Source organism: Anabas testudineus, chromosome 4 (genome assembly GCF_900324465.2).
Source record: "Anabas testudineus chromosome 4, fAnaTes1.2, whole genome shotgun sequence".
Classification (NCBI taxonomy): domain Eukaryota; kingdom Metazoa; phylum Chordata; class Actinopteri; order Anabantiformes; family Anabantidae; genus Anabas; species Anabas testudineus.
In genome coordinates, this window is record NC_046613.1 from 18,571,504 (window position 1) to 18,587,928 (window position 16,425).

Consider the following 16,425-nt stretch of genomic DNA (forward strand, 5'->3'; position numbering starts at 1 on the left):
TTTTTTTCTGAGAAAACCACTGAGATGGGTTTATTTTTGGGTAGTATTCTTCCCGCTCAGAGTAATTGTGAAAAGTACAAAGACAGATGGTGAATCTATCAGAATCTCGCCTCCATAATTATTAACACAGGTAGCCGTGACTGAACATAGTGCGCTGTTTTGTGTGTGTATATACAATCTGTTTCCCAAGCCTCGACACAATTAACAGTTGTTTTTAATTGTCATATAAATTGTTTTGACATCTCGGTGCAGCATTGATTAAATGCAGGCCCCTTTCTCAGCTGTGGGAACTATTTCCTTATTATACACAGCCTCAAAGTGTTGTAACTGTATCATCATGGGCTTTAGGTTTGGGATGAACCACGATGGTATGGGGAATGCCTGTGGTCCCCGCAGCCAGGAGACTGCCAAGCTCATGGCTGACCACATCACCATGAAGACAAACCCGTTCATCTGGTCCGCATGTAGCCGGGATTACATCACCAGCTTCCTGGAGTGAGTCAGCCTATCAGATATCAGCAACACCACAAATAATTTGGTAATTGCAGGTTTCAGAAGGAAAAATTCACTTGGATGTTGGTGTAACATTTTTGATGGTCACAGAAACATTGACAGTACAGATGGGTCTTGGCAGGAGTCAGATCCATTTATTATCTGTTTTGGATCCTCTCAAAACATTTGATTGAAAGATTGAAACAGGTGTTGAATATTTTAATCTCAGTCTTTTTTTTTGTGCCTGTTTGTTTGTCTTCAGCTCAGGAATGGGCTCCTGTCTAAACAACGTCCCCCCCAAGCAGGAGTTTGTGTATCCCACCACGGCGCCTGGTCAGGCCTACGATGCAGATGAACAGTGTCGCTTCCAGTACGGCATCAGATCTCGACAATGTAAATATGCAGTAAGTGCTCAGTCTACAAAACTCTTGATTTCCACCTCTCTTCACCTCCGTATTTTAGTTTTGATCCTTTTAAAATGTTTGTACATGACTTGTGCAGTAAACCCTGTAGTGGAAAAGGAGGGGAGTCAGCAAATCCACTTTGTTTCGTATAATAAGCTTGTATGGAAACACACTGATAGGTCGTATCACTCTTAGAGTTCTAGCATCTCTCTTTTATGTTTTTATTCTCGTTTCACTCCCACTCTCAGGAAGTCTGCAGCGAACTTTGGTGCATGAGTAAAAGCAACCGTTGCATCACCAGCAGCATTCCTGCTGCAGAAGGAACCATCTGTCAGACCAACACCATAGAGAAAGGAGTAAGTAAACATTTCTTTTCTGCATTATTGTTTTTTTAAGGTTAGGTCAGTGAGTTTTGCATCACAAGAAAGACTAAATGGTTTGCAGCTCTTTTGAATAAAGAAGCAACACAAGTCCTTGCACTGACTCATCTTGGCTGTTGTTTTGTTTGGATGAAATGTTTTCTAACAAAAATATTTGTAGGATGATGATGGTTTGATGGTCATTTTTAAAAGGCAAAAAACATCCTGAACATAGAAAACAACATAAATTGGAAAAAAAGGCTTTAGGGGTTGTGAGGTATCTTGTATTCTTGATTAATTCAGTTTTCCCACAAGTGTTCTGATTTATTTAGGATCATATTTGTTTCCTACGAACTGTTTTGTCAACTTTTGTTTAATACACTTCCACTATTGTGGCTGCAGTAAAAATTAAGCTAGTGTTGTGTATGACTTAACTGAATATGTAACTAGGACTGTGTGCAAATAGTCACATAGTGTGTATTTGCTGCAGTGGTGCTACAAGAGGATGTGTGTGGCATATGGGACTCGTCCCGTGGGTGTGGATGGAGGCTGGGGGTTGTGGTCACCGTGGGAGGAGTGCAGCCGGACGTGTGGAGGTGGAGTCTCCTCCTCTGTCAGGCACTGTGATAGTCCCAGGTACTGATTTGAGCTGTGGTCAGTTACACATGACATAACTCTCATTTCAACAGACTTCAATGTTTTCAGTTAGTCAGTGTTTAAATTTATTACTAGATTAATAAATTGACTTTCACGAAATGTACCTGTCTATCACTAATCAAAGTAATGCTGTGGAAAAACAAAGAGGGAATTTCAGACAAAAAGCATCATTTTAAGGATGCCTGCTTGATATTAGTTAAATCTGACTGCGGATGTCTCATATTACATTCAGATGATTGTTCACATGTGGCGGTATGTTAGTGTAGTGGTCACTGTCGCTCCTGGTCACTTGGCCGTGTGGAGTTTGCATGTTTTCTCCATGCCTGCAGGTACTCTTACTTCCTCCCACAATCTAAAGACATGCATTTAGGTGAATTGGTGACTCTAAATTGCCCATAGGGGTGAGTGGTTGACTGTCTCTGTGTGTCAGCCCTGTGATCGACTGGTCACCTAATGACAGCTGGGATTGGCTCCAGCACTCCTGTGACCCTTGATTTGAATTGGTACCAGCAAAAATAAAGTTAACTGGTAAACCCAGAATAAATCAGTTTTACCTGTGGGAGGAAACTGGGGCACTTAGAGAAAACTCACATGAACAGAAACAACATCAAACTCAATCTAGAAAGCACAGGACTGAGATTTATTTAAGAGCTTCTTGCAAGCAGCTGTGCCACCACATTTATCCCGTATGAAAAAATTCAGATCGGACTCTGAGTCACCACAAAATGACAGCAGACCAGCAGACTTGCTTTTGAATCGCAGTCACCAGGTCTTGAATCTTGAATTGATTTTGCACAGCAGCCATTTGACAGTGGCTGCCAATTCATCCTTCTCCACCTCCCGTCTTTAAAATAGAGAGGTGCTGTTGTGATGGTTTGTGAAAGACAACAAACCAATAAAAAGAGACAAACAGTGAGATTGAAAGCACGCCGATGAAGGCAGACTAAGCAGAGGTCAGGAGCCAGCAGCGTGTGGTGGTATGACGGAGGTTAGATCTTGTTAAATTGTACTCAGATGTGACTGACTGGCCTGATCCGCTTCATGTTTGGTTGCAGGCCAACCATCGGTGGAAAATATTGTCTAGGGGAGAGAAAGCGCTTCAGATCCTGCAATATTGACGTGAGTATCACTGCTCTTCATCGTCATCATTATCGTCAACACACTATAATCAAAATCATGACTATCACTTGATTTAATTTGTTTTGTGTGTGCTCATTGCATGGGAGCCTGCCAGCACGTGTTTCTAGTGCATGGACTGTCTGTATTCATGCATTGATTTTATGTATATGCAATATGTGTGTGCCGGCTACAGGAATGCCCTGCAGGCTCTCGGGATTTCAGAGAGATTCAGTGCTCCAACTTTGACAGCGTTCCCTTCCGGGGAAAATTTTACACCTGGAAGCCATACAGAGGGGGTGAGTGAGTGAGTGAGTGAGTGAGTAAGGCTGATTGTGAAGGTGTGAATTTATTTACTCCATGGTGATATCTACTGCCGATGGCCTCTGACATCATTGTGAACCAGAGGTTATTACAATTGGGCGCTCAGGCCGTTGGGTCTGTTAGTTATGATTAACAAAGTGATTGTTGAGATCTCTAAACGTGTTCTATGGGATGACAAACGAAGGGTGCTGACACACATACAGGTTTAAAAAGCTTTTTTATCTTATTACAGAAGAAGAAGCCAGGAAGTCTGCCTTTAAACTGTGATGGATGTTTAAAACTGACACTTTGGGACTTCTACTGTTGTTCCTTTTAAGTTTGTCCAACATGGTGGTTTGTCTACAACTTGTGTTAACATCTCACTGATGTCTTTTTCTAACTTGCAGTGTCACAGCATAGTAGTTAAAGTAGCTCTAGGGGATTTAATTAGCACAAGCTACTATCAGGCCGTTAGAGAACACGATATCTTGAACCCTCATAATTCTGCTTAATGTAAATGTTGACTTAATTACATAATAATAATATAAACAACCTATAGAGAAGCCACAGTACAACCTGAAAATGCTGCTTACCCTTTGGATTAATAATTAATACGCTCCAAAAGTATAATTGGTACTATTGTTTTTTTTAATACTTACTTTGTAAAACATGTCTAAAGATAAAAAGAAATTCGAAGAATCCATAAGTGAGCGCGTGACGTGAGGAGAAAGTGAATGGAAGCTGCAGACTCCCTCCCGTCTGGTTTACAGAAGTGAGCTGCACAGAGCCATGCGTCCCACAATGCCTTGCAAGAATTCCTTGCTCCTGATGAGCACTACACTGGACGTGAAAGATAAATAGTTTCAACGATATAACTGCCTTTAATCTAGCCCTCCAATAACATAATGGCTTACAGAGATGGCCGGCCAGCCAATTCCGACTTCAGGCAACAAGTGCTCCTTTCATCAACTCAGCTGATTTTACAATGGAAATCCCTTGCAGCTGTTAAAATAGGAATAGTGCCACAGACTCTGCCCTGCATTAAGGCCAGTTCACACCACCCAGCCCCTTCTCTGTCCTCTGCAGCCATCTCACTCTCACTTCAACTTTTTTTTTTTTTTCACTTCTATCCTCTCACTCAGAGACGAGTAGCTAACAGTTCTTCACCCTCTGTCAACCTCATCTTCCTCTGTGTTCAGGATGCTCCTGTGGACCCCTCTCCATCATCATGCAGCCTCTTTCTTTCAGGTTTCTACACCTGAGACATTGTGAACAGAGACGATCCTTTTCACAGTCCAGCAGCAACCTGCTGCACGTTATAATACACACACCCTGCTGCAAGTCGAGATCACCCTGCCAAACCTAGGCACCATGGGAATTGTAGTTTTCCGTCTGCCTACTTTATTGTCTCCAGGCCCTGCCAGTACATACTCTCTCTCTCTGACTTTCTCTTTATTTCTCTCTATTTCTCCTTGTTTCTCCTTGCCAGTACATACTGTACCTGCTTCAGTACTGCCAGCAGAAACAAGCACAGCCCAGACTGATGTCAACAGCCACTCAAATAGTGGAGCTGTTGGCGACCTGCACAAATGAATGAAAGATATATATATACCACTTAGCTGGAGGAAACTTCTAGCAACTGTTAGTGTGTGTATGTCTCAAAGGACAAAAAGAGCATGTGCACATGTTTATACTTGTGTGTGTTATATTCAGTTAATACTCTCATATCTAATTTTCCTCTTTTTTATTTCCACCTATTCATTTGCATTTTTCTTTGAGTCTGTCCTCCCCTGTCTCTTTCACAGAACCTCCACCCTTTCTCCTCTGGCCTTCTGAGGCATTAATAATTCAACCCTGAGTCATTATTTCTAATATTAGTACAGCAAATAGAGTTTCCAGTGACATCCAATCCATGTGAACACTTAGAATTAGTTGCACATATTATTAATGGCTGTACAGTTCACAGTATAAAGAGCTCTACTGCACATTGTGACTGTTTTGTTGATCTCTGCTGTCACAGAGGTGTCATCATATATAAACATTACCGTGTGGTTCCAGCATGGTTTATTTTTACTCAGATGTTGTCTTTCTATATGAAGTCCAATCCTAGAAAGAGGTTGTCTTTTTCGATATTGATGAAGTTTTGTGTTTAAATACTGTGAGGTGATGTAGATTAGTATCCACCTGTGTATGTGTTTGTGTTATTTCAATGTAGTTTAACCTCCTCCCATCCATGGAGCAACTGAATAGTGAACAACTGAGAAATTTAAATAGAGCTTAAATGATTAATGATTGATTCATTAATTGGAAATTAATTAATAAAGTAAAAAATAATTAGTGTCAAAGGTTTCTGGTTTAGTTAATTTAGTTAATCAGTTAGTTAAACTTAGCTGTCATTGCAAAGCAGTGTTTTTGCATTGTAGTCTACCTCTTGCCCAATGACAGCTGAGATCGGCTCCTGTGACCCTTTCATCCTTGATGGTTGGAAACATAATTGAATGTAAAGTTAGTGGTATAAAATGTATGCATTTTCGAGAAGTTAAGTTATTATTTTAGTTTTAGGCCATCTGTTTCGCTGCTTTAATTTCAATACCATCTGTTTGCACATGTTTTTGTGATTTTAGTGTAGTGGGAATCGAGCTACTGTCCTGCTAAACTCATCTGCATTGCCCTGTTTGACTTTTGTATGCATCTAGTTTTGTGTGTGTGTGTGTGTGTGTGTGTGTGTGTGTGTGTGTGTATTCGACCTAATCACATTCAGCTGGTTGATGTCATCACTGAAAAACATTTATCGTCCTCTGCAACCCCTTGCCTCTGTCCTCCTGACTTTTCTCCCAGTTTGATTAAGATGTGATATGTTTAGCAACAAAGACAATCAGTTACACGTGTCGGCTTGTTTCACCCCGTGTTTGACTGAATGCCGTCTGTGTCCAGGTGGGGTGAAGGCCTGCTCTCTCAACTGCCTGGCTGAAGGTTACAACTTTTACACAGAGCGTGCTCCAGCTGTGATAGACGGCACACCTTGCCGAGACGACTCGCTGGACGTGTGTGTAAACGGGGAGTGCAAGGTGAGATGAGATGATTTGATATGTGGGTTTTGTTTTCACCCTTCCACACATGCTATCGTTTTCGTTGAAATACAAGCCGCCGTGCTGTCCGTCGGCACGTGTGTGGACAGTTTAACCTAAAGCAACAGCAGAGAGAGAATCAACACTTCTTCTACTGTGACAGTATTGTTTATACTCGCTCTGGACAGCTGCCACTGTGTAGTTTACACCCTGACTGCTGACAGTCACCGCGATCAGCTGCTGGACTACAACACTGTCTTCACTTTGGCAGAAGTCTTATATTCCCATTACCAGCGTGCTCTCTTAATCCTGGCTGCTAATGAAAAAAAAAAACATTAAACTGCTGTTCACTGTGATGAAGTAGGGACCACCTGGAGCTCCAACTGGTCCCTGGAACCCATTTTGACACCCACATGGTGCATTTGGTAAAGGGTGGGGAGAAAAAACATAACCTAATGGCTGCTGCTGATTCCCAATCTGTTGTTTTTGGATGAAGTTCTAATACGAGAAGAAGTAGAAGCTTGGGTGAGACCAGCGACGTCACGACAGCCAACTTGTTGCGTTATTTTTCAGAGTAGACTGAAGAGCTGATGGAGGCTGATGATCTTTGGCTCATTTCATTTTGTTTATCAACATTTCCTCTCTCTTCTTTCCTCCTCCTTCTCTCTTCTTCGTTCTCTTCTTCTCTTCTTGCTCTGTAAGAACTCAGTGACCCTGCAGCTCAGCTGTTAATCTGTCTGTACTGCAGGCTGGCTTCCACTCACTGCTATCTTATTATCTCTCGCCTTCTCTCTTTCCGTTTCTGACTCTCTACCTCTCTCCATTCCTCTAGTTAAAAAAAAAAAATCTGTCTCTTGTCTTTTTCCTTTCATTCTTTCCTTCCACTGTCTTTCAGTTTTTCTGGCTGAAGCTCAGCGAGCCTCTTCCTCTCTTTTCTTGTGTCTCTTCTCATGCATTTTTCGTGCGCGAAAAAACATGAAACACACTTTGGAGAAATCTCTACCTCCTATTTTCAGCCTCATGCTGGCTTTGGCTCAGGAGTTGGGGTCTGAGAGTAAAAAGAAGGGGGGAGATCTGGAAGCACTTGGCCCTGTTGAACACAACTTACCACTGCAGAAGAAAGGCATATGTAGAGCAACAAGTTCAGCTCTCCTTGCAGTCAGTCTTTCAAAATGATTGGACTCTCTTGCAGGCACAATAAGTCAAGCAGACATCCAAAACTTCAAGTATCTTTTGTGACGTTTGTGACGCACAGTATTTTCCATGCTCGATGAAATATCAGAGGGTTTTATCCTGAGGATTGTTAAAGGAAGCGCTTCACTTTAAAAGATTCAATTGAATCAGTATAAGATACAGATAAAGGTGTATACTTCTGAGTGTTCTTCAAGCTGCAATGTCTCATCTACCATATTTATGTTGGGTAATGCTATTGACAAAAAAAGACTCTAGAAAATGAGAAAAAAGGGGCGTCCTGCTAGTTCGGACCTTTTATCATTGAAATCTTGAATAATCGCCACTGTCCACCAAATAACCGTGAGGAGAATTAAAGTTTCAACGTAGGATTAAGTTTTAAGCTGTCCAGTCATTGCAAAAGTAATAATAAACTTAAACCTCATTATCACTCTCTACAATAAGCAGCTGTCATTTGAATATATGAGAGAGAGTGGTTGCCATTCATTTTCTGCACTTTTGTTTAGGTTTGGTTCACTGTTAAAGAGTTTAAGTAAAACCACCTGCTTCGCTCATCATGAAACTTATTTATGTCGACAGCTATGAGTTTAGCAACCTAAGAGCATTATGTCTGCACAGGATCAGAAAACACATCTGGACTTACCATCTGATATTCCTGTGTTTTGGAAAAGTGGTCTGGAAGACATTAGAGGTAATCCCTCAGCCTGGCCTCTGACACCTCTTGACTTACTGACTGTGCCCCATTACCCATGACCCCGAGTGACCCTGCAGCTCACTCACTTCTCCCTTCTCACAGCATGTAGGTTGTGATCGCATCCTCAGCTCAGACGTTCGTGAGGACCGCTGCCGGATCTGCGGGGGCGATGGGAGCAGTTGCGGGTCTGTGGAGGGAGTCTTCAACGACTCGCTGCCGGAAGGAGGTACAGATAAATAACACACTCAAGCACTTCTGTCACCCTCCTTTTCATTTTAATTTACTTTTGGGACCTGCTACCTGTCGTTTATGACCATATAGGTGGATGTTTTTGATGTGACCATTAGTGGACTTTTTGACTCCAGCATCGAATCCATCTCCTCAGGTTAATGTGAGGCATTTACAATGAGACATTATGCAACAGAAATGTTCTCCTGGTTTAACAGTGTGTACATGCAGCTTTTGGATTCCTGTCATTTGGATTGCAAACGAATCTTGGCAAGCTGCTTCGCAAAGTGAGTTGGGATACCCCAGATGTTTGAAATGCATCGTATAATCGTCAGTTCACATGCAGAGTCTCTTCTCGTTAGCATACTGTTATTGATGCAGCGCAGGTTTACTGTAAAGTTGGCATTAAAGATGCTTTTATGGATTACAGTAATAGTCACTAGTTTCATCCTCATCATTACGTTGATATCAAGTTTTATCAATCTAGAAGTTCTCATTCACTGATTTACTAATGGACATGTCTATATAGTCTTGAAAGTTTGTTGTCACTTGTTACTGCTATAGAGTTTACACACCTCTAGATAAAGATTAGACCATTTAAACAAACTAATACAGGGGCACAGGTCAGCTCATAATCACGTATGGATGCACAGGATCAGTGATTACCAACTGAAGGTTTCGAAAAGCTCAATAAAAAAACCCTTGAAAACCCACAGGCACATAACAAAACACACATATACATATACATATACATACCATAAACTGTAGATGCATGCGTATATTTATGCTCCAGCCACCCAGGGACACATGGTAGACAGATTTAGGTGAGGTCCAACCAATGTGGCTTGAGGTTCGGCTGCCATCTTATCTATTCTGGGTTACATTTCTCCCCACAATACCACCTCCAGAGTCTCTTACCCAGTTGTCAACACCACTGAACCCAGTCCAAGATTCCTCAGAGGGGACACACCCTGAGCAAGCAGCTGTATGTTGGACCACAGTGACCAGTCCAGTATGTCAACCCCAGCTATGGTCTCAACCACCCCCAAAATATCAGACATTATTCAGACATTAGCTGAAGAAATGTGTTAGTAAGGTTGAAATCAAAGTAATCATGTGCTTCATGATCTGAGAATCCACAGTTAGAGCTGATATTAATGTGATTTAGAATTATACTTACATAATGTTGGAGGAAGTGCAAGAGATGAGTTTAAAAAACTCAAGTCAAGACCTTTGCTAGTAAGTGAAAACTCATTCGTAGTGCAAAAAACTGACATCATATAGACATATCTTTGTCAGACTAACAGTCCAAAACCCCTAAACACAAAAATACAAGAATATAAAACTCTTGTGAACTGCGTTCACTTGACTTTACACTATACAACACACCAATACTTAAACATCAAAAGTGCTCAAAGTCCAAACTACGTTACAGCCTTGTCTCCTGTCTAACCGAAACTCCAGATCCAGAACTGTAGGCAGATTTATGGCTGGCTGATTTGATGTCTCTGAAATCCTAAGGCCTTGTTCTGTGTGTCAGTGATTTAAATGTTCCCTGTGGAGTTCTTGACCTCTAGTAGTGCTATAGAGGGGTTTGTTCTGTCAGAGTCACCCAGTGTTTTTTGTACCACACGTGCACCAGGAGTGGTGAAGCAGGATACACACAGATGACTGTGATACACCAACATATAGACATCAAGACAGAAAAATTGTTAAAAACAATGCAGATTTTTAATGAGCACAAAGATGCATTCATCCTTCATACACATACAGTGTCTACAGTGAGGGCAAATGTGAGCAAAACCTTATGCAGCAAGTCACATAAATACCTTGGAGCTGTTTTATATTCAACTTTGATATTCTATTACAGTAATTGTAATAACAAAAGTAAAATGTTTTATGACTCTGCAATTAAGCCAAACCACAAAACCAACACTGTAAATTAAGAAAGAAATGGCATGAATGTCTGACAGAGTTCCTTTCATCCCAGAAAAGTGAAACTTTAGGTTTCTTAAAGCTGCAGTGTTCTTTAATTTTAGCTCTGTGCTCTCAGCTTAGATGCAATAATGTCCTTTTAACTTTCTTTCCATCTGTCCAGCTTGTGGCTCTAGTAGGCGGTGAGGGGTTACTCAAGTGTCAAGGGCCAGGGGGTTTACAACTCCTTTGCTCTCTGTTTACCACACAGGTCCTCTGGTTGTTAACAGAGGACCCCCACTCTTGCACTCTGGCTTTGTGTGTGTGTGTCTTTCTCTAAGGCCAAAAACCTCAAACTCTGTCCCTCTAATTGTCCACGCCTCCATCTAGAGGATCAGCCCTGCGTTTCAGAGCTCCACAGAGAGGTCACGCGCCAAGCCTTTTCTTTCCTCTTGTGGTCAAAACACTGGAAGGAATTATTTTATCCCTCAGTTTTTATTCCTTCTTCCTCCAGCGAGGCTAAAGTTGTTTACAGTGCTGCAGGAGAACAGTGCTGAGAAAAGCAGAGCGAGGTGGGCTAGAGGTGACATGAGCGTAAAAATTAGGAAAACGAGACCAAAACAGATTCAGGGAATGAGGAGAAGAAGAAGAAGAGAGGAGAAGCCGGCTCTTGGCATAAGTCTCGCTCCCTAGCGAAGAGCCGGGCTGAGCAGCTGAGGCCGGCTTGCTCAGGAATGCAGCTGGAATCTGAAGCGTCTGCTTAGTCCACAGGCGTCCCACAGAGCTAAACACCACTTATAAGTTGTTACCCTGATCCCCAGTGAATAAACCTTTACCTTGCTTTCATTTTTTTAAGTTTGTGTCTGTGTGTGTCTCAGGTTATGAAGAGGTGGTCAGAATTCCCAAAGGATCAGTGTTCATCCACATACAGGAGCTCAACATCTCCCTCAACTACCTTGGTAAGATACTCAAGCTAATTCCTCACATCATTTCCTGTCAAATCAAATCTGTGAACGGTATCACGAAACTACTACCATAGAGAACTAACAGGTTTAGATTTATAGTTGTAAGATTGAACTAGATTGAATGTCTGTGTCAGTGTTTGGGATTTTATTTTATTTATTGCCTCTGCATTCAGCAGACCTCATTGCCCCAGACACAGAGTATCACTGTTAACAGTAATGATGGTTAAATGACATTTAAAGAGCTTTAGTTTCATCCCAAAGTCTAAGGGCATGCAATAAGATGCAAAATAAAATGGTAGATATCAGTAGGTCTTCTTGTATCTTCTGGGCTAACGAGACCTAATCTAATTCTCAGTAAGGAAAAACATTTACCTTAGCTGTCTCTTTTCTCTTTTCATTGTGTCCCAGTACTAAAGAGTAAAGGTGACCAGTACTTTATCAATGGGAAGCTGACCATCGACACACCTCGCAGGTTCGATATCGCTGGTACCACGTTCCACTACAGACGCCCCACTGATGCACCAGAAACTCTTGAAGCTCTGGGACCAACAAACATAACTCTTATTGTCATGGTAAGAACGGACAGTGTTTCCTGAAACAAGTCTTCAAAACAAAGCCGAAAGTCTCATTATTTTATATTTTCAACTGTTTGGTTGTACTGGATGTATGTGTAGGTGCTGGTGAGGGAGGAGAACCCAGGGATTCACTATCGTTTCAACCCCCCAGTCAATAAGGATCCCCTGAGTGGCTTTGCCTGGCACTACAGCTCCTGGTCACGCTGCTCCGCACTCTGCGCTGGAGGTAAACACACACCAGCAGACTGTTATCATTTAAGAAGATATATTGAGTTAGAACAATTCCCTGACTTAATAACACCAAATTCACGTCTAACTCCAACCCTAACCTTAACCAAGTTCTTAAAATTGAATGGTGAACCTTGTGGGAAAGAGGTTTTGAACTCAACAGCGTGGTTGTATGAACAGATTTAATAAACTTATGGGTTTGCTAAATTAAATCCCTGCTGTGGACTTGCACTGACCCAGAGAAGCTACCATGAGTGTGAATGTGACCAGTTCACATTTAACCATCTCATTTTTCCTCTCTGGGATTTGAGCGTTAATGATCCATGTGGTTGCACCTTCCCCTTTGAGAAATAAATCGGAAGATAAATGTTTAGTTTACAGTTATCGTAAGTGGACATTCATAAGTGTACGGTTGTCTCATGCTGTTTCACCTGTCAGGTGTGCAGATCCAACAGGTGGTGTGTAAGAAACAGGCGGATCATTCGGTCGTCTTCAACCACTTCTGTGACAAGAAGAACAAACTCAAAGAGAAGAGAAGATCCTGCAACACTGAGCCGTGCTCCCCAACGTGAGTCACCTCTAGTTGAAAAGTGTTTCTTCATGTGAAATACAGGTTTATTTCTTCATGCCTACCGTTATTGTTTATGAACGTGTTTCCTCTCATTTTTCATTTAGCTTTATCTACGTGTATACTGTCTGTTTCCATGTCAGACAAACTTATTTTTAACAGTTAAAAGCCCACTAAGAGCTCCTCTCTCTGCCTTTAGCTGGTGGACAGGAGAGTGGTCCGAGTGCAGCCGCAGTTGTAACGGTGGCCTGCGCAGTCGGGAGGTTTTATGTAAAAGGAGGATCTCTCCGACAGAGGAGAAAGTCCTGGATGACTCAGCCTGCACCCCCCCACGCCCCTCACTCACTGAGCCCTGCAGCAACAACAGCTGCCCCCCTGAATGGCTGGCCCTGGACTGGTCAGAGGTAGACAGACATGTGTGCTCTGCAGATACTCCTGCAATGTTTTTTGTCAACTCAAGGATTCATTTGAACAATACTTGAGCAGAATTCCTCTCAGATGAAACAATAGTTTTGTTTTCAGATGAACCTTACAAACTCAAACGTCTGCCAGGAAGAAAGCAAGAGCACCTTAACCATGAAATACACAACAGAGGCACGGAGCAGACAAATACATCACACTGAACATGTTGTTTTAGTCATGAATACATATTGTTGCACAAGGTGTTGCAATGCCCTGACCTATTTTTAATTTTGGCTTTCAGTCTGAGCAGTCTGTGGGAGTTTTCTCTCCTCTGTAAAACTGCATTTTTAAATGTTAACTACAGTGTGCAAGCCTTTCTCCTTACATGCCACTTGGTTCTTGGAGCTAACTTTGTTCTCACAGCTCAGGGTGAATTGAAATCAGATTAAGTGGTGTCAGAAGCACTGCAGTGTTCAACTTTTCTCTGACGCCTTGTGTAATATAGCGATGGCACATGCAGGGGAGGAATTGTGTCCTGGTGATTTACAGGAACTAAGGCTCTTAACTTTGCTTCTAGTACAGCTGCTGCCCTCTGCTAAGTTAAGAAGATTTCTTTTGCATGCAGTGACCCCATGCTCTCCTGTATGAGTTTTTTTTTTTTTTGCTTCTCTCTAACTCTTTCTTCATCTCACCCATGGTCTGCAGTGCACTCCCAGCTGTGGTCCTGGCTACAGGCACCGTGTGGTCTTGTGTAAGAGCGGGGAGAGTGGTGACACGCTGCCAGAGTCCAAGTGCCCCAAGAACGGCCGGCCCACCTCCAGAGTGCGCTGTAACCTGCAGCGCTGCCCTCCCCCTCAGTGGGTGACAGGTCCCTGGGGAGAGGTAATACAATATTTTGCTATATTCTTGGCCCCATTTCTGGTTACAGTGGGATAATTATATTATTGCTATTATTTATTTATTTATGTGGATTTTTTTACACAAATCAGTTTCAGATATGTTCAGTTTAAATTATCTTTATGTTTTTGTGTCCAGTGTTCGGCCAAGTGTGGCCTGGGTCAGGAGATGCGTTCAGTACAATGTCTGACACACACCGGCCAGCCGGCCAGTGAGTGTCTGGACCATCAGCGGCCAGCAGCCATGCAGCAGTGCAAGAGCAAATGTGATCTCAATCTGCCAATCAGTACAGACAACCCTGAAGGTAAGAGGTCAAAGAACTCTCATGTTTCATAAGCAAAAATGCATAGGACAGTTTTTCATTTTAACAAAAAATATTCAACAGAAGTTGCTGAATGTAGCTATAAAAAAGTTCTTAAATAGTTAAATCTTATGTACTTAATTGTATGGTGAAGGTCAAAGGTTGCCTCAGAGTTAAATCGTGCGTTGTAACATGTCACTCTGATGCAGTAATTTAATGTGTGTCTCCCCTGCAGAGTGTAAAGATGTGAACACTGTGGCCTACTGCCCCCTGGTGCTCAGGTTCAAGTTCTGCAGCCGACCATATTTCAGACAAATGTGTTGCAAGACCTGCCAGGGACACTGACACAAAGAGACTCACAGCATCCATCTTTGGGTCCTGTACACACTCTCACAGTAAGCCTGAAACCCTCCTACTGAGCCTTGTAAGAGCAGCCCTCACGCTAACTCTGTCGGAGGAGTGTGAGTTCTACCTGTTGCTGTTCTACGTTGTCCGACTGACACCTGGTCCCAAAACTGTCAGGAGGGGGGGCCCGGACGGGACATCTCTCCGGGCCGAGCTGGGCCAAAACAGTCTGAGCTGAGTTTATACATTCCACTGGAGGGAGGGCTGCTGAAACCCGGAGAGAGGCAGAGAGGGAGAGAGTAACTTTCCGTAACTTTTCCCCATCATCTTCTAAGATGAACTCTCTCTCTGTGTCTCTCAAAACAATTCGTCTGTTGTAATATTTTGGTGCTACTATATTTCACTTTGGCCACAGGACTGGTCGCTGTACTCCAAGTTTATCTGGGTTAGATGTGTTAAACCTGTATGTTAACAGGTGATATTTGTTTAGTTATTAATTGTTAAAAATCCACTTTGTAAAGAAAATGATTTTCCTGATATCTTTCCCCCTGAAACGTAATATCTGATATCATGAAATGAAAGATGTGTTCCCATGTTACCTGATAGTTGTTACTTGACCTAGTTTTTTTGCTATTGCTTTTGCCGTATCAATGTTTTCATCAAGTCCTTGCTGTCATTCAGCATAAGTATGAGCAGAGTCTGATTTGCACAAAGTGTCAGAAGCTTGTGTATGTTGTGTTTGTTTTATAGGGTTTAACTTGATATCTCTGTAGAAGCTATAGATGTCTCACTGCCCCTGCACCTCAACCTGCCATAGTCTTGCCATTTCAGGTTAGTCTGCTTCCAAGTTATCACCTCTACAGTAAAACACTGCTTCATACTGCACAGGACAAACAGAGACACTACCTTCAGTAATGTGAGAAAAGCCGGCGCTGACTGGCCGGGACATTTTCACAACGTCGCATGTTTTTTTGTGTTGTGGTTGCAGACATGCATTATTTCAGATAGGAACTTTAACAGCTCGGCTTACCACCATTTATCGGGTCCTTCCTGTTAACGTTTGCCACATGTCACCACTCACCCAACCTTGCAAATAAATCTTCCTTTGAGTGGAAACTCGCATCAGCTCTGCCAGCAGAAACAGGCAGTGAAGGCATCTCACCACACTGCTCTCAAACAGTCAGAGCTCAAATGTGAGGATGGATTCACACACACACATAAAATTATCAGATTTCTTTGAAGCCCAGTTTGCAGTCTGCTATGGAAGAGGTTTTCTACATGTATCCCCCTTTTTGGGGACCTCTGGGGGCAGCAGAAAGTAGTTATGAGCACAACGTTGACATACAGTATTTTAGGAGAACAGTATTATAGTTGCTTTTTTTTTTTTTTTATCATCCAGCAGTTACAATAACATTTATTTGGGTTTGTTTATGTCCTCCTGATGAATGTAAGTCCAGTATTAGCTCTTTTTTAGTTTTGTTTTTGTCTCTCCCAAGGGACATATTGTAGTAATAATATGGTGCTGAGCAGGTACTGTACTGTAGTAATGCTGTGGTCCTCCTCTAATTCATGATAATTCTGTGTAGGTCCACAACTACGAGTGTGTGCTGTCATATTGTCGTTTGACACATTGTTAGAAAACTACAGCGTGCTTTAACAGGTCAACACCTTCTTCAAAAAGCAAGACTCTAAAACCGGTCACGAGGGCAGCACAGAGG

General features: G+C 42.2%; 1 protein-coding gene across 2 annotated transcripts in view; it reads left to right on the forward strand.

Annotated features, from left to right (window-relative positions):
* Positions 1 to 16,112, forward strand: part of adamts10 (ADAM metallopeptidase with thrombospondin type 1 motif, 10) — a 34,432-nt gene extending 18,320 nt beyond the window's left edge. For both annotated transcript variants that reach the window (XM_026344878.2, XM_026344879.2), the window contains exons 11-26: positions 349 to 495; positions 755 to 896; positions 1,145 to 1,252; positions 1,746 to 1,891; positions 2,968 to 3,031; positions 3,225 to 3,327; positions 6,266 to 6,399; positions 8,387 to 8,510; positions 11,305 to 11,385; positions 11,800 to 11,963; positions 12,066 to 12,192; positions 12,633 to 12,762; positions 12,962 to 13,166; positions 13,870 to 14,046; positions 14,200 to 14,365; positions 14,598 to 16,112. In XM_026344878.2, the coding sequence (XP_026200663.1) occupies positions 349 to 495; positions 755 to 896; positions 1,145 to 1,252; positions 1,746 to 1,891; positions 2,968 to 3,031; positions 3,225 to 3,327; positions 6,266 to 6,399; positions 8,387 to 8,510; positions 11,305 to 11,385; positions 11,800 to 11,963; positions 12,066 to 12,192; positions 12,633 to 12,762; positions 12,962 to 13,166; positions 13,870 to 14,046; positions 14,200 to 14,365; positions 14,598 to 14,707 (2,128 nt within the window). In that variant the 3' untranslated portion in view covers positions 14,708 to 16,112. The remainder of the gene's footprint in view (positions 1 to 348; positions 496 to 754; positions 897 to 1,144; positions 1,253 to 1,745; positions 1,892 to 2,967; positions 3,032 to 3,224; positions 3,328 to 6,265; positions 6,400 to 8,386; positions 8,511 to 11,304; positions 11,386 to 11,799; positions 11,964 to 12,065; positions 12,193 to 12,632; positions 12,763 to 12,961; positions 13,167 to 13,869; positions 14,047 to 14,199; positions 14,366 to 14,597) is intronic.
* The last annotated feature ends 313 nt before the right edge of the window (positions 16,113 to 16,425 follow it).